The sequence below is a fragment of the Stenella coeruleoalba genome (assembly GCF_951394435.1).
Source record: "Stenella coeruleoalba genome assembly, chromosome: 1".
In the NCBI taxonomy this organism is placed as follows: Eukaryota; Metazoa; Chordata; class Mammalia; order Artiodactyla; family Delphinidae; genus Stenella; species Stenella coeruleoalba.
In genome coordinates this window covers 41,084,663-41,104,563 of record NC_137169.1, presented here as the reverse complement: position 1 = coordinate 41,104,563, position 19,901 = coordinate 41,084,663, and the positions used below count along the sequence as shown (strand labels likewise).

Sequence of the window (19,901 nt, the reverse complement as noted above, 5' to 3'; positions counted from 1 at the left end):
TAGGCAAATAAAAAAATTTAGATGTAGCACCTTTAATGTCAGGAAAAGACAAGAATCCCAGCTATAAACTACTTTTAAACACAATACTAGAGGCTCTGGCTAAAGTAATAATACAGGAAAAAGAAATAGTTAAAAGAATAGGAAGGGAAAAGACAACTATGGTTTTGCAGTTGATTTTTCTAATAGGTTAAAAAAATCTGAAATAGTCAACAAACTGTTAGACATAATATGAGAGTTCACTGAATTTTACAATTCTAATATTAACTCATAAAAATCAATAGCATTTGTCTACATAAGGAAAGCAAGTATAAAAAATTATAGAATATAAGATATTCACAATACTATAAAAGCTATGAAATATCTGAGTAGTACATTTCAAGTAGTATTGTCAGGGAAGACCTCTCCAATAATGTAACATTTGAGATGAGACCAGAATGAAGTAAGAGGCAGGCAGATATCTGAAAAAAGAACAGTCTGGGCAGAGGAAATTATAAGGATAGTGACTTTGCACCGTTGATTTCTCTCTTCCTTTCAACATCAGAATATTTTCCTTTCTGTTGAGTTCAGTCATGTTCTAACTTTTAAATATTTTATTCAGGCTAACAAAAAAATCCCTAAATAACTCTTTTATAGCCTTAGCATAGGGTAGTTGGTTTTTTTTTTTTAATTAAAACTTAAGAACCAAATAAGAAAAGACTGGTAATATTTTTAGAAGGCCAAACCAACATAAGCAAAGCAGAAATATAAATGACAAGTTTGATTAAAAAATATTTTCATCTCTCTTCTGCCCACCCTACACTTCATCTGGCTCACCCCAGGTCACCCTTAATACTCAGCTCAAGGGTCATTTCCTCCAAAAATCCTTCCCTATGCCTACCAAGGGCATCTCTCTTTGATGCTCCTATACTTTTCTGAGCATGCCTGTATCATTGCTCTTACCACATTTTTTTGAAATTGTAAACTGGATTTGTGTTAGTCTTTTCTTCCTCATTAAATTGTAAACGTTAAAGACATGGATTTTTGATGTGAAATTACATGATTTCTTTGCACATTCCAGTCTTCCCTGGGTTTGCTACTTTCTGACTGTGTGACTTGTGTAAGTCACTTAAACTCTCTGAATCCCAGTTTCATCTTCTGTACAGGATGATGACATTTATGCCAGTTTTACAACGAGAATTAAATGAGTTTGTACATGTGAGAAATGTGATTATAACTTGAATATCTCTTTCATTCCATACCACATCTAACTCAGTGCCAGGCTCATAGAAGGTATCATTTTAAAAAATGTTTACAGAGGGAGTGGGTGAATCCTATAGGGAATATTTTTCTGAAGGAAGCAACCCTGGCTTTGTGGTAGGAGGGTGGCTGGCTGTGGAGGCAGAAACCACGGGAGATCTTTAGGGAAGGCAGACCTCCCAGGGACACTCTGAATGGCAGCATGGGAAAACCCACTCCCATGGCTCACGTAGGGGGCATTTCTTTCCTACACCCCATGTTGTGCTATTTCACACAACAAAAGGGAAGTCTGAAGACTCCAGCAGGAATGTACTACTTCCTGAAGAGGAGCTGACACACAGGAGAACTAAACTTGGTCCTGTCAGTGCTGATTTTCCCAGGCATTTCATCTCCTCTGCTCAGTTGGCATTTATGTATCAATACTGTCCTATAGAACTTTCTGCGGTGATAGAAATGTTCTATATATATGCTGTCCAATACAGTAGCTACTAACCACATGTAGCTATTGAGCACTGGACATGTGGACAATCTGACTAAACTGATTTTTAAACTTTATTTAAAATTTCAATTGAACAGTTCAGTTACATAGAAACATGTTTGTTGACTTTTCAGATTACCTTTGATGAGAACCTTCCATGTGTTTCATAAATTTGTGTAGATTATTTACTACACAGCCTTTTGATTTTCCTGGCTCTAATCTACTCTATATACAGCAACCAGCACAGCTGACCAAATCCATGACCTCCTTAAAAACCGGCCAATGGGTTTCTACCTGTTACAGGATCAAGTCCCCCACATCTGAGTTCTCCAAATCTGCCCTTACTTATTGGTGTGGCCACTCCTGCCTTGGTCTTCACCTCGGATACACTATCCTTTGCTTTGCCCATGCAGTTCCTATTGCCTCAACCATCCTTTCACACTGTATCCCTATATTCTTTGCCCATCTTACTGCTACTTGCCCTTGAAGAGTCTGATCAGACACTCCTTCAGGAAGCTTTCCCTGAATATCCCTTCACTGATCCCCTCTATCCCAGGCTGGGTTGTGTGCTCATCCTCTGGGCTCCCACAGTCTCCCATGCTTTCTTCTATCAGGACACTGATCATGCTGGGTTGTAATTACTGATTAAATCTCTTTTCCCTTCTGGATTGTGAGCTCCTAGAAGACATGGACAGTGTTATATTCACCTCTTCATCTCCAGCAGTTACACACAGTCTGCCTCAGCAGAGAAATCAAGGGATGTTTAAGTGAATTATTCTAAAACATCCTAGGTTCTTTATTTACTAAATTTATACTTGTCAAATGCATTTTAATCTATCACACCATTTGTGACTTAGAGAATTCTTTGTGGAAGGCAGGATCTTTGTCTCAGTTTGTTGGAAAAGGAAACTGAGGTTCAATGAGTATGTCAGCTACAAATTGGCACTTGCCATCTACCTCTACAAGGATTAAATCATGTGCTGTTGCAACTGCTGACTTTCAACACCCCCTGAAAGGAGTTCAGGGTGGAGAGCAGAAATGAAGCCCTCTGTGCTCTGGGAAAAACTGGCAGAACAGGTCTTCAGATAGTTAGATACTTTCAGGAGCCGATTTTATAAGCCCAATTCTTATATCTCATATCTAGAAAAGCACTAAAATCCTTCATGGTGACGTCTGCTCCTCATGACTAGCAGTAACCTTCATGAGACTAGCAGAAACCTTCTGCATAAATATGTGCTTGATTGCATGTACTCCCCCTTCACCAAAATCACATATATACTGACCTTCCCCCTGCTTAGTTGGAGCAGTTTCTCAGAGCTATATGAGGTGCTGTCTCCTGGGCTATAGTTCTCATTTTGCCCCAAATAAAACTTAACTCGCAACTCCCACCTTGCGCATTTTTTTAAGTAGGCACATTCTTCAAGACTCAGCTAGGGTATCCACTCCACTCTGAAGACTTCTCTGATTAGCCATCCCCCCCGGCTCCCTCCCCCCAACTTACAGTTCCATCGCTCTGATCCTGTAGCACTTCAAAGACTAGTTAACCTCTATCAAAGTCATTACCTCTTTTCCTTTCCCTGTGAGCCCCTGGAGGAGTAGGGGCCTACCTATCAAGGTATTTGGTAAAAAAATTAAGTGTTCAATAAAACAGGTAAGAATGTGCAGGCGTGAACCTAGGAACAATGTTTCATTATGTAAACATTTACTTGGCACCTACTTTGTGTCAAGCACAATGCTGTATTATGGAGTATACAAAGATAAAGACACTGACCCTAAGAATAAGGGAGCTCCACTGTCAAGTGAGGAAAAGAGAAGTAAATAATGCATAAAGCATTGCCCTGTGCATTCCTGTCCTAACACTTAGACTGTGGGAGGATAGAGCAGTTCTGTAAAGAATAATGTTCCAGTTTGGTCTTAGAAGGTAGTGGCAATTCACCAGAGATGGGAAAGAGCATCCTAGTATACTGAGAAATAGACTAGCGAAAGGGAAGCCTTTTCTAGAGTTGGGGGCTGGTGCGGTTGTAGAGCGGCGAGAAGGCGGACCCCGTTAGTCCTTCGCGTGTTTGGGGTGGGGTGGGCACATAATTATTGATTCTCAGGGCTTTTCAGTTTAAGATATAAGTTACTCAGCACCTCGATCAGGGACAGGCACGCAGTGGGGAGAAGCGCTGGGAAATCAAGAAGCCTGTCCCAAGCTCCCGAAGTTCAGTACCAACCACAGTAAAGCTAGCCCAACCATCTCTTCGGTCAGCTCGAGCACCCGCGTGCGCGGCAGGAGAGCGCGACCCCAGCGGACCTGGTCCCCGCGCCCCAGAGGCGGCCGAGCATGCTCAGTTGCCAGCACGCGGTAGCCAGGTTGCAGGGTAGAAACGCAGCGGAGTCCCAGCCTTGCAGGCGGCTGTCCCGGGACGGAGTCTCGCGCCGAGGGGGCCTCGCGCCGAGGGGGCGGGGCCTCGGACGCACGCTAGCTCCCAGCCTGCCCCCCGCCACACGCCGGCCGGCCGCACGCCGGCCGCCCGTTGCCCTGGCAACCGTCGCGCCGCGGCTTCCCGAGGTAGTTCCTGTCAGCTCGCGGATCCCATCGCCCACTCCCCACTGCCCTCTAATTTTCGCGTGGGCTCAGAGGCGGAGGGAGAACAAAAAATGGCGGAGCGGAGCCAGACGGCGCCTGAGGCAGGTCGGTGGGGGCGGTCGATCGGGGAAGCGCTGAGGCTGCACGGCTGTCCTGGGCCTGAGGGGACAGCCGACTTGGGCATGGCGCTACTCCTGAGGAGGCCACTTCTGTGTTTGCGCGATGGGGCTATGACCTCGAGGTCAGGGGTCAAGGGGGGAGCGTACCCCTCTGAGTGGCGGGCAGGCACCCCGGAGTCCAGGCGTCGCAGGGGTGTATGAGAGTGTGCACACTTTTGAGTGAGCATTGGCTGAGAAAGGGCAGGGACCCCACGGAAGACGCCGGACTCCCCTCCTGAGGGGCACCTGTGATGGGGGCTGATTATAGGGGGTAGGCTGCGTCATGGGGGGGGTTGTACACAGTCATGTGGGAACATGGGTGGGTTCCCTAAAGGGGCATGGTTTAGGGGAGAGGGGCTCCGATTCTGAGGAGGCAGGTGTAAGTAGGAGGAGTGTCACTTTAGTATCAGGCAGTGCCATGGAAGAGGGATATAGGAGTGTTTGTGCTTTGGGGAATTGTAGTGCCTGAGGGTCACCCCTGGTCACAGAGAAAGTATACAAATCCTCATATGGGTCCTTAAGAGTACAAAAGGCTTGAGGGGACACCCAGTCCTTTAGAATCCTACCAAAGGAGGCTATATGGGTATATATGGGATCAATGGGTATATATGGAATCAGTGGGTATATACGGGATCAGTGATCTTGAAGGTCATTCAGAATCAGAAAGGGGTGCATGTTCACATATCTGTGGGTGAAAGGTAGTCTTTAAAGTGCAAGGAGACTAACAGGCAGGGAGACCTAGGATCCTGTTCCTGAGGGGGCAGCCTTGTGAGTATGCCTGGGCTTGGAGAGATAGTGACCTAAGTGTCTTACAGGGTCATAGAAGAAAGCAAGGGTTTTTACAGTTCTGTGTGTGTGGGAGGGAGTTTGTCCCTAAAAGGGTCTGGGAACTGAAGAACTGGAGCATCAGAGTGATATCCGTGTGTGTGTGTGTATGTGTGTGTGTGTGTGTGTGTGTGTGTGTGTGTAGAAAAGCAGTGGCTTTGGAGATATGTGTGGTGGTGGGTGATGGAGTGATATACATGATCTTGTATATGTGTCCTGATTAGGTAATTTGGTTACAAGAGTGATCCACTTGGAGGTGGAGGAGGGAGGTTGTGGTTATGGGAAGAGCATACAATGACTGCAACTGGAATCTGTATGAAGACATCAAGAATGGTTCAAGAGACCATTCTCTCTCAAGACCTGCATGGTTTCTCTTTCTTTCATGGCATCTCTGTTCTTAGACCAAGTAATTCCTCTACTCATTTTATAGTTTAAGCTCCCTCAACTTGAACATGTGCATTCTTTTTTTCATAACATACACTCAACACATGTTTGAGTGCCAGCTATATGCCAGGCATCAAGTTAAGCACTGAAAACTCTCTGCTTGTGATTCTCTTACCTTACTCTTTTTTCTTTTCCTTTCCCCAATAGACTTATGCCTTCACACATATTATTTAATATACTTATTATTTTTATTGCTTATTGCCTGTCTTCCTCCTCTAGAATGTAGGCTCCATGAAGGCAAGGGTCTTTCTTGTGTTTATTAATTCCACATGTCTAGAACCATACCTGGTGTAGAGTTAAGTTATTAATTAATAAATATTTGTTAAATGAATGACTGAATGACCTGATATTGTCTAGATGTTCAAGGAGCTTTCTCTAAGGAAGTGATATTTTAGTTGAGATATGATAGAGATTGAATAAATGAAGAGAAGGGCAGAGAGTGGTCCAGGAAGAGGGAAACCATGTGCAAATACCTGAAGGTAGGAGGAAACATGATGCACTGTATTTAAGGAACTGAAAGGAGACAAGTGTGGCTGCACATAGGGCAATAAAAGGAGAAAAGAGGTAATCTGAAGCAGATCTTGCAGGGCCTTACAGGCTATGATAAGAATTTTGGTCAAAAATCCTAAAATGGAGAGAAGGAATTGAAAAATGTTTAAGAAAAATCAATAGGACTTAGTGAAAGATGGGAATGTGAGAGAAGGATGTTATCAAAGTGTACTTCTAATGTTTTAGTTTGTGCAGCTGAATAGTTGATGGTGCCATTATGGAGATAGGGAGTCCTGTGAGGGATCTTGGCTGGGTTTGAGAGGGAAGATCATGTGTTTGGTTTTGGGCATATGGAATCTGAGGTATCTTTGAGATATCCAAATAAGTAAGGAGATTGGCAAGGAAGTTGAATTTATAAGAAAAGTCTGAGGTAGCATGGAGTTAATTACTGAAGCCATAAGTGTGGATGAAATTGCCTAGCAGGAGAGTGTGAGGAGAAGCAGCCTGGGATGAAGTGTTGAGTAGCTGCAACATTTCAGTGCCTTCCAAAGAGACTGAGAGTAAAGAGCACAAGCAAAAGAATGTTTCAAGGTAAGTGGCATATTCAACAGCTTGAATGCTGCCAAGTGATATAAAAAGGAAGACTGAAAAACTAGATTTAGCAACATATTTAGCATCATTGGTAACCTTGATAAAAGGAAATTGATGAAGGTAGGAGTCAAACTATTTAACTTCTGAATCACTAATAACTGGCTTGATCTTTGTTTCATTTTTTAAAAATAAATTTATTTAATTTATTTATTTTTGGCTGCATTGGGTCTTTGTTGCTGCGCGCTGGCCTTCTCTAGTTGCGGCAAGTGGGGGCTACTTTTCGTTGCGGTGCACAGGCTTCTCATTGTGGTGACTTCTCTTGTTGTGGAGCAGAGGCTCAAGGTGCTCGGGCTTCAGTAGTTGTGGCATGTGGGCTCAGTAGTTGTGACGCATGGGCTTAGTTGCTCTGTGGCATGTGGGATCTTCCCAGACCAGGGCTCGAACCGGTGTCCCCTGTACTGGCAGGCGGATTCTTAACCACTGTGCCATCAGGGAAGTCCCTCAATATTTGTTTCTTAATTCAGATCCCCAAGAAAGAGAATCTGATTGACACACATCATCTTTTCCCACCAGATCATGTCATAGATCACAAGCCAGTGTAGGACTGACTGTCTTTGAATTGGGTATACATCTATTGCTGGCTGGAGACACCTGGTACAAAATATGTCTGTCAGGTGATTCCTCATCTCAAGAGCAATAGCTAACATTTATGGAGTGTTTATTATCTGCCAGACATTGTACTAAGTGCTTTAAATGATTTAATCCACTTCAGCATCATAATTACTCTCTAAGGCATTATCTCTATTTAACATGTGAAGAAGTTTTGGCACAGAGGAGTTAAACAACTTGCTCAATCTGCAAATAATTGCAGGTTTTTGGCTATTTTAACATTATCTAGATTCATTATTTGGCCTTCTGTTTGTATTGCAACATACTACATACTGAAGAAATAATAGCCATGATGATAATTCCTTCCCTACAGGAAATATTCTAAGCTAAGCATACATTAGCAAGGTAAAGTGAAAAGAACTGGGAGTCAGATCCTTGTTTAAATCATGTTTCTGTGACTTATTTGATGTGGACCTCAGATTCAAATTTTCTGATCTTCAGTTTCCTCATCCTTAAAATGGGGATGATATTTACAGGATAGTTGTGACTAATAGTGGATATATATGAAGAGTCCAATAAATGGTGTTTCCTTAATTCCCCTGAAGCTTGAATATAAAAATTCAAATGTATTATATGTACTTTACATATAAAAACAAGCTTTAAACATACAGTGATTAACATAAGACATTTCATTTTTCTTCATTAGCATAATTGATTTGCTGTCAGAAGAAAGACAGACGTCAAGTTTTGGAGAATGTAGAATTGTTAGCTGAACTATGTGTCATGGGACAAGTCTCTATATGAGGTGGATTTTGAGAAATTTCTTGAAGGAGTGAAGAGACACTTAGGATACTTTTTTAAAGCATGCAGGTAGCTCTGAAAGATGGTCAGATTTGCAAAAGGAAGTTTCTTCTTTTAAATATTATACTTTAAAATGAGGACATGAATATTAGAATTTTTCTTCTTCTCCAACAATTTGACTATTAATAACAATACAAAAGAAACTTATAGTGAACTAAATGTAGAGGTATTAGTTTCAGGCTAGATTGTACCTACTTCAGTTTCTCAGATTCTTCTCCTGCCTTTCCAACTATCACAAAAAAAGCTTTTGTTCAAATTACTGGGTTAAATGATTTGTTTTCCTATATTGCCAAGTTTGTTACTTTTGTGGAGGCCCATGTTGAGCAGAAATTTTAGAATGATGCAGTATGTTAAAGTGGCCTGAACCTTGATCACTTTCTCTGTGAATGAAATGAGTTGTTTAAAAAAAGCAACATTACATTATCTGAAATTATCTATAGATAGAATGTTGAAATTTTAAAAAGCCTTAGAAATGAGAATAATGTCTTCTATCTTTTGTTAGGAACTGGGCAAAATAGTTAAGCTTTTTTGGCTATAGTTTCCTTATTTGTAAATTTGGGATAGTAACACCTACTTTTCAGGTGACAATTAGAAATAAGGTATGGAAAGTGCACAATGTTTTACACCCCCAAAGAAATGGTAACTTAATTGGTGTATGCACGTGTGTGTGTGTGTGTGTGTGTGTGTGCCTTTTCCTAAAGCCTTACTAGTAAAATCACCTTTAAAAGAAGAAGAAATCCAGGTCTGCAATCTCTTATTGAGCAGCCTTGCAAATATATTTCAGAATTCAGATTCTTTTTTTTTTTGAATTATGGAAAGACAATAAAGCCTTATATATTGCTTTATGTACTTATATATTTCAGAATTCAGATTCTTTTTTTTTGGATTATTGAAAGGCAATAAAGCCTTATGTATTGCTTTATGTACTTAGTATTTCATTATGTACTGTTTATTACATAACACCCCCAATGGGATATGGGAGAGTATCCTATAATCAAACACATTAATATCACATTCACACTAATTGAATAAAAGTTATAAATAGCTTCACATCAATTTAGGTTAAGTTTTGCTTACAGATTAATTTTGGCACCAAAGTTGTGAAAAAAATGACTGTTTTTAGAGATTCAGGGATTTTGGAATTATGGAAAAGGGGATGTGGACTTATATAATTTTATCCCTTTTTAGAAATATTTTTAAAACTTCAAATTATTTTTTGTCGCATTTATATCTTTTGTAATATCGGTGAGGTTGGCTTTGTGAAAAGATCCCAAAAGTACTGGGACAGAAAACACCTTTTGTTTCCATGATGCTATGTGCTTGTTTCTTCCAAGGAGCTCTGATAATGTCTGTATTTCTGAGATCTATGAATGTTGCATTTGGTTTTTCTTTTTTTGCGGTACGCGGACCTCTCATTGTTGTGGCCTCTCCCGTTGCGGAGCACAGGCTCCGGATGCGCAGGCTCAGCGGCCATGGCTCACGGGCCCAGCCGCTTGGCGGCACGTGGGATCTTCCCGGACTGGGGCACGAACCCGTGTCCCCTGCATCGGCAGGTGGACTCTCAACCACTGTGCCACCAGGGAAGCCTGCTCAGGGTAATTTTCAATGAGAGATACTAGAGAACTGTAGCATTAAGTTCAGAAGGATGCCAATATTTTGATACATATTCTTAACAGTCACAGCTTTGTCTTTTCGTCATTTAAGAACAGCACAGTCTTCTGTGAGTTTCAGAATATATTTATTAATTGCTAAATTTCAGCAATGTAGGTGTTAATTTTAGTATTAATTTAAGAAAAATTTTAATTCTTAGCTGAATTTGATTTTTCAGATTATAAAAGATTATCACAAGTGTGAAAGCTTTTGATAATTTATTAATGGTGTTCACCATATGGGAATATGGTAATTTTTACTTTTTATATTTCCCATTTATTTAATGGGATTCATTAAAAAATTTCTTTTTTTCAAACTGTAGAGAAAGAAGTTTTTATTTGTCATATATTTTTGAGAACTATTGATTGTGAATATTTGACTCTCAAAATAGGCTTTCAGAATAATGTACTTGCATGTTAACTGAAGGAAAACAAAACAAGCAAACACAAAGATGCATAGAATTTTATATAAGATTAAAAACTTTTATATAGGCTTGGAAATTCCTAAATAAAAACTTTCAACAATTTTACAGAAGGACTTCCCTGGTGGTCCAGTAGTTAAGACTCTGTGTTCCCAATGCAGGGGGCCTGGGTTCGATCCCTGGTCAGGGAACTAGATCCTGCATGCCTCGAAGATGCCGCGTGCTGCAATTAAGACCTGGTGCAGCCAAGTAAAGCAAACAAACAAACAAAAAACTCCAAAACAATGTTATGGAAAAAAAAATCTGAGATTTGGTGTAAAGGAATGGAAAAAACAATCTGCCAACAATTATAGTTTGCTTGCCTTTTTTCAGGAGTCTTAGAATCATTAATTTTAATATATTAATCTCTATGTCAGGCTTTGTGGAAGAAATCATTATGCTGTGGACTGTGTTATTCGTTTAAAAATTATTCATTCAAAAATATATATTGAATACCTACCATGTACCTGGCATTGTGCAAAACTCTGGAAATTCAGAGATGTATTAGACAAAGTTCCTGCCTTCAAGGAGCTCCCATCCTAATGGAGGAGGAATAGAGTTAGAAAATTACCATCCAGGCAATGATAGAGTTGTCCACAGAATTCTGAGGCCAGAGAATGGTTCCCTGAGAGCCTGTGGGTGGTGGTGGCAGTAATAGTTCACTAAAGCTTCTTGGAGGAAGAACCCATGAATAACAGTCTTGAATGTAAAAAGGAGTTAGTCCAGCGATGGCGGTAGGCAGAGGGACTAGGAGAGTATAGTAGGATTTGGAAGGCAGAGAGAGCAACACGTGCACAGAAAGTTGTGTGGTGAGGGAATAAAGCTTATGCAAAACATTGCTAGTATTGCTGATCTATTAACAGAACTGAAGACTGTGTTCCTTCCTACCTCCTACCCCCACCCTGGATTGGTTCTTAAACATTTCTGGGGTCATATATCCCTTTGCCTATGTGATGAAAAAACAATAATTCTTTCTCATGGAAATGCACATTATGTGTAGACACACAAAAACTTGAAAATGATTTCAAGTGGTAACATCCATCCCCAGAAACCCAGGTTAAGAAATCCTCTATTTGTTAGTAATGAGGTTACATTTAAGAATCTGAAATCTTCAAAGTAGGAATACTTTGGTGGAAAGGGTTGATCTAATATCTGGGCTAGAGCAGGTTCAAAGTAAATGCTGGCCCCTACATTATTTGGTCATCAGTTTATCTTACACTTTTAGCTTCTTTGTAGTTTACTTTGTGTACATTCTCTTATTTTGCCTCACAGTGGACCTGAAGAAAGAATCCAGTTACATAGTTAGGTTCAAGAGAGATTAAATGATTAGTTCAGGCTTATGTGGCTGGAAACGGGTCTTTCTGATTCCAAAGCCCAAATTCTTTCCATTTTTGCTCTCCTGTAAGTAGAAAAGACATGCATAATATTATAAGACACAGTAAGGGAAGTGTGAATTTTTATCTTTATATTGAATGTTAGAGGTCAGGCAACTTACCCAGAGTCACGTAAGAAGCAAGAAGAGGATCCAGAACTGTAGCTCAAATTTCCTGATTCCCATTCAGTAAATAATAATAGACTGCCCTAAAATGGAGAGAGATAAATAACCAGGTATTATAGTAATGACCTTTAAAAACAAAGTTATTTCAGTAAGACAGTCTGCCATTTACAGTGTTACTTCTTTCCTTTCAGGTACTTTGAGTATATCTTGTTTAATTCTCACAAAATTCCTGCAAGGGGGTATAATTATCTCAGTTTTACATATGAGAAGATTAGCATTCAGAAAGAATAAATGGTATATATGTACCACAATGTTCATTGCAGCTCTATTTACAATAGCCAGGACATGGAAGCAACCTAAGTGTCCATCCACAGATAAATGGATAAAGAAGATGTAGCACATATATACAATGGAATATTACTCAGCCATGAAAAGAAATGAAATTGAGTTATTTGTAGTGAGGTGGATGGACCTAGAGTCTGTCATACAGAGTGAAGTAAGTTACAAAGAGAAAAACAAATACCATATGCTAACACATATATATGGAATCAAAAAAAAAAGGTTCTGAAGAACCTATGGGCAGAACAGCAATAAAGATGCAGATGTAGAGAATGCACTTGAGGACATGGGGAGGGGGAAGGGTAACCTGGGACGAAGTGAGAGAGTGGCATGGACTTATATATGCTACCAAATGTAAAATAGATAGGAAAGCAGCTGTGGGAAGCAGCTGCATAGCACAGGGAGATCAGCTTGGTGCTTTGTGAACACCTAGAGGGGTGGGATAGGGAGGGTGGGAGGGAGATGCAAGAGGGAGGAGATATGGGGATATATGTATATGTATAACTGATTCACTTTGTTATAAAGCAGAAACTAACACACCATTGTAAAGCAATTATACTCCAATAAAGATGTTAAGAAAAAAAAGAGAATAAGTGGTATAGCTAAGACTACATTACCAGTTAGTTTGAGAACAGGAACTACAACCTGAGGCTCTCTGGCTCTAAGTTCATACTGATAGGACTTCTCTGCTCTGCCTCTTGGCTTTATTTCCTGGGTATACTGTCTCAGTACTGATAGAAGGGGAAGGCATACAATAGAACTTAAATAACACAGATTTTCTTTTCTAGAGGAAGAGGTAATACATATATACATACTGTAATTTTCAGACAAATGTATTAAACAAAAAGTATGTGTTTGTTTCTAATTATTCTAATCATGAGGTTAATGAAGTTTCTCATCTTAGACATCTCTACACATGTACTGAGTAAATTAGTGCTGGATAGTAGGGACTAAAATAGCAATTAGCACATGGTTGCTACATAGTAGGCATTCAATAAGTATTTGTGGAAGAAATGAATGAAAAGTTTTTTTATCCATAAATTTTATGTTTAAATATTTGAACTTAGGCTATTGGAAGCTGAGCATGTTGAACCAAATGAAGGGGGAAAGTGGGGAAACCTTTGACATTTTACAAACAAAATGTACTAGTTGAATATAACACAAACACAGTTGGTGAACTGGGGATGGAAAAGCTCATTTAAAACCTCATTTGTTTTGGCTAATAGGAGTCTTTTGTATTACCATACACATTTTAAAATAATTTGGTCTAGTTCTGTGAACAATGCTATTGGTATTTTGATAGGGATTGCATTGAATCTGTAGATTGCCTTGGGTAGTGTGGTCATTTTAACAATATTAATTCTTCCAATCCAATTTGTGTCATCTTCAATTTCTTTCTTCAGTGTCTTACAGTTTTCCAAGTACAGGACTTTTACCTCCTTAGGTAGGTTTATTCCTAGGTATTTTATTCTTTTTGATGTGGTGATAAATGGAATTGTTTCCTTAATTTTGTTTTCTGATAGTTTGTTGTTAGTGTATAGAAATGCAGTAGATTTCTGTATATTAATTTTGTATCCTGCAACTTTACTGAATTCATTGATGAGTTCTAGTAGTTTTCTGGTGGCATCTTTAGGATTTTCTATGTGTAGTATCATGTCATCTGCAAATAGTGACAGTTTTACTTCTTCCCTTCCAATTTGGATTTCTTTTATTTTTTTTTCTTCTCTGATTGCTGTGGCTAGGACTTCCAAAACTATTTTGAGAAAGAACAGGGCTGGAAAAAACCATGCTCCCTGACTTCAAACTATACTACAAAGCTACAGTAATCAAAACAATATGGTACTGGCACAAAAACAGACATATTGATCAATGGAATAGAATAGAGAGCCCAGAAATAAACCCATATTCTTATGGTCAATTAATCTATGACAGAGGAGGCAAGACTATACAATGGAGAAAAGACAGTCTCTTCCATAAGTGGTGCTGGGAAAACTGGACAGCTACATGTAAAAGAATGAAATTAGAACATTCTCTTATCACCATATACAAAAATAAACTCAAAGTGGATTAAAGATCTAAATGTAAGACTGAATACCATAAAATTCCTAGAGGAAAACATAGGCAGAGCACTCTTTGACATAAATTGTACCAATTTTTTTTTTTTTTGGCTCTGTGTCCTAAAACAAAAGAAATAAAAGCAAAAATAAACAGATGAGACCTAATTAAACTAAAAGCTTTTGCACAGCAGAGGAAACCATCGACAAAAAGAAAAGACAACCTACTGACTGGGAGAAAATATTTGCAAATAATATGACCGATGAAGGGTTAATATCCAAAAATATATAAACAGCTCATACAACTCAACATCAAAAAATAAACAAAAAAATGGGCAGAATAACTGAATAGACATTTTCTCAAAGAGGACGTGCAAATGGCCGATAGGCAGATGAAAAGATACTCAACATTGTTAATCATCAGGGAAATGCAAATCAAAGCCACAATGAGATATCACCTCACACCTGTCAGAATGGCTGTCATCAAAAAGGACACAAATAACGAATGTTGGCAAGGATGTAGAGAAAAGGGAACCCTTGTCTACTGGTGGTGTGAACGTAAACTGGTGCAGCCACTGTGGAAAACAGTATGCAGGTTTCTCAAAAAACTAAAACCAGAACTACCATATGACTCAGCAATTTCTTTCCTGGGTATATATTCAAAAGAAAAAACCACACTAATTTGAATAGGTGCATGCACCCCAGTGTTCATAGAAGCATTATTTACAATTGCCAAGATATGGAAGCAACCTAAGTATGTCCATCAACAGATGAATGGATAAAGAAGAAGTGATACACACACACACACACACACACACACACACACACACACACGCTGGAATACGACTCAGCCATAAAAATGTGTAATAGTGCTTCTATGAGCCTCAGTTTTATTCATCTTTAAAATGATGATACTAATCCTTTACTCGATAGAGTTGTGAGGGTGTATGTTATGCATATGATAGAGTAGAAATTCTATTAACCAACTTATTGGATTAATTGATGCCTTCCATTCCATGAGGTATACAGCTTCATATATATTTAAAGAGGCTCTCTGCTCATGTTGCTACCCCAGATACTGGAAGAGAGCAATTTTAAAGATGTGTATTATAAATACATTAAAAACTTAAAATAATTTTAATTAAAATTGGAAATATCATCCATAGCAGTAATGTTCTAGGTTCTCTTTTACTAATGTCATTACCAGTGTACCACCACAAGAATAGCAATGATTATGAGAAATGCTAGTAAAATTTTTGCAGCTTGGTAAAAAATTATTATAAACGTTTTGAACTTTCTAAAGAAAAACTGGAAGGCCTTATCTCAGTTTAGGTTTATCAGTATTTTGGGTTCTTTGATTTGAAGCTCAGCATCACTCATATTATAGAACTGGATGAAGAATCAAATGATTTAATGAACAGAGTGGATAACTTTTATTCCTTTCTCCAAAGAGACTGGATCTTTTATTTCAATTTAATATAAAATATATGTAGTCTAGGATTCAGTTTCATGAAAGCAACGTTCCCTGTATTCTGAGGAGGGAATCATGATTTAATTCTTGTGTTTATCTTTTTATTAATTTCTAGAAGTTGATTTAATAAGGTCACAAGGGAAAAAAAAATCTTCTTTCCTCTGCATCAACATTTGCCAGAGTTGAGACTAATTTTAAGTTGGTTTGCATTGATTATATCTTTTCTGTTACTGGGAGACTTGTCTTGTGACTACATCAGTGTTTTTTTAATTGATTGAGTTTCTTCAGTTAAGGAACTCAATAAATAATTGAGGTATTTTATATATTTTAATTGAAATCTGAAGAGGTACATTCTGAGACAATAGGTGTTGTAACTAATTAGTGAACCATATTATCCCAGAGGTCAAATTGTGTTTTGGGGGGAAGAAGGAGGGGTAATTTTTCTTTATCATTTGTACATCCTTACCTTCATAGTGGTTTGAAGTTGGCAAAAAGTTGTTCTCAGCAAACTTTACATTGAAGTGTATGTCTTCCTGATGAAATGAAGTAAGTACAATTTTTTTTAGGTTTCTAATTTTAATGCTACTTCTCATTTAGGTTATAAAAAGTTGCTAAGTACTCTTGAAAACACACTGTCTACTTAAAACTGTGAGATTGAGTTTTCTTGTTATTAGAGTGACAAAAGCATCCTTACCCTGTAGGTATTTGCTCTGAACAATACATACTTTGAAAGTTTACAAGTTTCAATCAAGTGGTTGTCAAAAGCAGGGTTAGGTATTGTCAGGAGAATAGATCAATTCCTTTTGTTTCTGTCCTAGCGAGCTAAATGTTTTTATATTGATTTTATAAATTTTATTTTTATTTTTTATTTTTTTATGATTTAAAAAATTTTATTTTTTCAAGCTCTTAATCTTTTTATCTATCAATCCATTCTCTTTTTTAAAGAAACCAGAAATTAGTAAAATCTGTAAACTTTTCATCTCTACCTTTCCTTGATTTTTCTGCTGCAGGCTTTTCCTACCCCTGCCTTGTTCCAGTTAAGTAGAAGACATTGGCATACTGAATAAACACTAGGTCTTTGGTTTTTTTCACCCTTCAATTTTTTATCAGTTCTCTCTTTTTTTTTTTATTACTTGGCTATGATCTGTCTGGCAGATCAATAGCACTCTCTGGTTCTTAGGTATTTCAGGTCTAAAATGAATGTGCTGTTTATTATTGCCAACTACCTTGTATCATGAGTATCATGAATATTTAGTGCCAAAGAGAAGAAACAGGCTAGGTAATTAAAAAAATACTTATGTATATGGAATTCCTAAAATTCAAATTTGAATTTTAAATATTGCAGATTTTTAAAAATGATAAATCAGGGCTTAAAATCCATTTTCTACTCATACTAGTTTTCTGAATCTAAGAAAACTGCTTCTGATGAAAAGTAAAGCAATCCTTGGATATGTAAGGCATCACCATATTTCTTAATTCTGAAGTTATCTTTGTCTTTGCCTTGCAAGTTTTAATTAGTCATTTTGAAAAAGTGTTAATAGTTATGTGGAATTTAAATAAAGAAACATAATTATTTCAGATTGTTTAATTTACATATAGCTTTATTTGAAATATATTTATCACATTCTTACTTTTATTCAAGTTATTTTGTGTACATATCTCCTAATTTTGCACATTTTCCCTTACAAGGTTATAAGCAAATTTGTATCAGGCACAGGCAATATTGGGTGAGTCCGTCTGACTGGACTTGTGAGCAGAATCTCCTATTCCTCTCCATATTGGCTTCCTTGGGTCTTGGAAGTGTAACTTTAATTATTATTATTTTTTATTATAATAAGACATAAAATTTAAATTTGGCTTCCATACAGAAAGTAGGAGCATAAGAAAGCTGAGGCTCTTACCTTTCTGCAATGCATACCCTATTAATCAAAAGGTGTTAGCATTAAGGTAAAGGGCCTCTGGTGGTCTTTTCTGTTCCTTACCCACCAGTCGCTCATAGTTAATTCCTCTGTGGACAATCTCTATGGCCATGTGTCAGGACTAGGACAGACTTAGCAGCTCAAATCAATGTGAGGAAACCAGTAAGGTTCCTGGACTGACTTAGGGATATTGTGTTTTTTCATAGACTGACTATATAAGCTGAAGGTAAAAACAATTTGGTCCATTTGACTCACCATGCAAACTGAATCTTATAACCGTTCTTTCAAATTAATTTACCAGAAACTTATTTATTGGAGCCTTATTTTGGGATGAAAGAGAGAAATAAATGACAACTGACCACAAATAACTTACCTTCAATAATTTATTTACACAATAGGAACATCAAAGGTGACAATGAATTAGGTAAAGTCTTTTTTCTCTCATCTCAATGGCTATCAACAAAATAAATTCTTGCTATCAGGAAAGATCTGGAACACATCTCCCTTCATTCTGTTGTGCCATATTAAGTTTTTCTTAGACAAGTCATTGCAAACTGGTATCACACGGGATGGATCAAGATACCAGATATATTTTGTTGGGCTCATGAAGCGTATTATTTAAAAACAGGGAGATTTCACATAAAAGTATGAATTTCTGGCTTCTCTTGAAAATTCAGGAGACTTGGCAAAAGTGGGCCTACATTGATGCATGTTCACTATTGGCTGGAGCTGAGCAGCTAGTGCCACCTTTAGAAGGGGTCAAAGGCTTTCTGGTACGACATGGTCCCCACCACTCACTATTTTCTCCTTAGTGCCTTATTCTCAGTTTGCTTTACTTATTTGGTGTTACTTGCATAGTTCATAAAATTTGCAACCCCTGGTTTAGGCCATCCTTGTGAAAAAAAAGCATAGATATATTTTTTCTTTCTGGTAGGCTAAGTTGAAAAAACCCACCAGAGAGGTAAGTTTATGTTTTCCTTCCTTCTACAGTCATAGGGGCACTCTTATAGGCTATCACAGTTTTACTTGGTAACATAATCTTATAGGATCAGCATATCTATAAAGCTACTACCTAGACAGATAGTTTTGGATATAAACTATAAGTAAGTTGTATTATGTGGCTAGTTTAAAATAACTCCATTTAAAATAACCTTTATATTATGGAAATTTTCAAACATATACAGAAATAGAAAGGATAGTATAAGAATTCCTAAATACCCATCATCTAACCTCAACAATTATCAATTATGTTTATCTTTCTTACTCTCCTTCTTCCCCTAGGACTGTACTGAAGCATAGTGAAGATGTATAATTTAATTTATAAATATTTCAATAAGTACCTCTAAAAGACACATTCCCTCTCTCTCTTTTCTCTTTCTTTCTTTCTCTCTCTCTTCTCTCTCTTTCCCTCTCTCTGTGTGCGTGTGTATATATATGTAGTATACTACATGACATATATATATAAAATTATGCCATATATATATTCATACCAAAAATAAAATCATACCAAATAACAATTCCTTAATATCAAATATCCAGTTAATTTTTAATTTGATTATTTCATAAATGGGTTTCCTCTCCATCTCTTTTTTTCCCTTACAATTTTTTTGTTTGAAGAAAGCAGATTGTTTTCCTGGATTTTGCTGATTGCCTTCCTGCGATGTAGTTCAACACATCATTCTGTCTTCTACATTTCCTATAAATGACTGGGTGTATCTAGAAGCTTGCTTAGATTTGGTCTCCTTTTTTTTTTTTCAAGACTATTTCAAAAGTGGTTTTATGTGTTTCATTAAGAGGCACATAATGTCTGATTTTCTTTGTTTTTGTGATGCTAGCAGCCATTAACCAATTATACATGATTCAGATTTAAACAATAATAATTCAAAACAAGAATAGACTAGAATTGCCATAAAAGTAGTACAGCTGAACTCTAGGAATTTAGAGGAGGAAAAAAATAACTTAGGACTAAAGTGATCAAGAAAAATTTTATGGAAACTGGTGCTTAAGATACATCTTGAAGAATGGGAATGATAAAAGGATACAACATACATATTAGCCAGTTTAAGCTAAGTTATACAGTGATAAATGACTCAGAAATCCCAGGGGTTTGTAACAACAAGAAAGGTTTATTGTTGTAGTAACAGCAAGAAAGGTTTATTTCTTGCTTCCAGTGTATGTCCACTGTGGGTCAGTTATAGCTTTGCTCCACATCTTCATGTAACAACCCAGGCTGATGGAGTAGCTTCT

General features: G+C 37.8%; 1 protein-coding gene across 2 annotated transcripts in view; it reads left to right on the top strand.

Annotated features, from left to right (window-relative positions):
• Positions 1 to 4,211: 4,211 nt before the first annotated feature.
• The window catches only part of LOC307188045 (BEN domain-containing protein 5), a gene marked incomplete at its 3' end in the record, with an annotated part of 1,401,459 nt that continues 1,385,769 nt past the window's right edge, over positions 4,212 to 19,901 (top strand). For both annotated transcript variants that reach the window (XM_079924747.1, XM_079924746.1), the window contains exon 1: positions 4,212 to 4,391. In XM_079924747.1, coding sequence (XP_079780873.1) covers positions 4,358 to 4,391 — 34 coding nt within the window. In that variant the 5' untranslated portion in view covers positions 4,212 to 4,357. The remainder of the gene's footprint in view (positions 4,392 to 19,901) is intronic.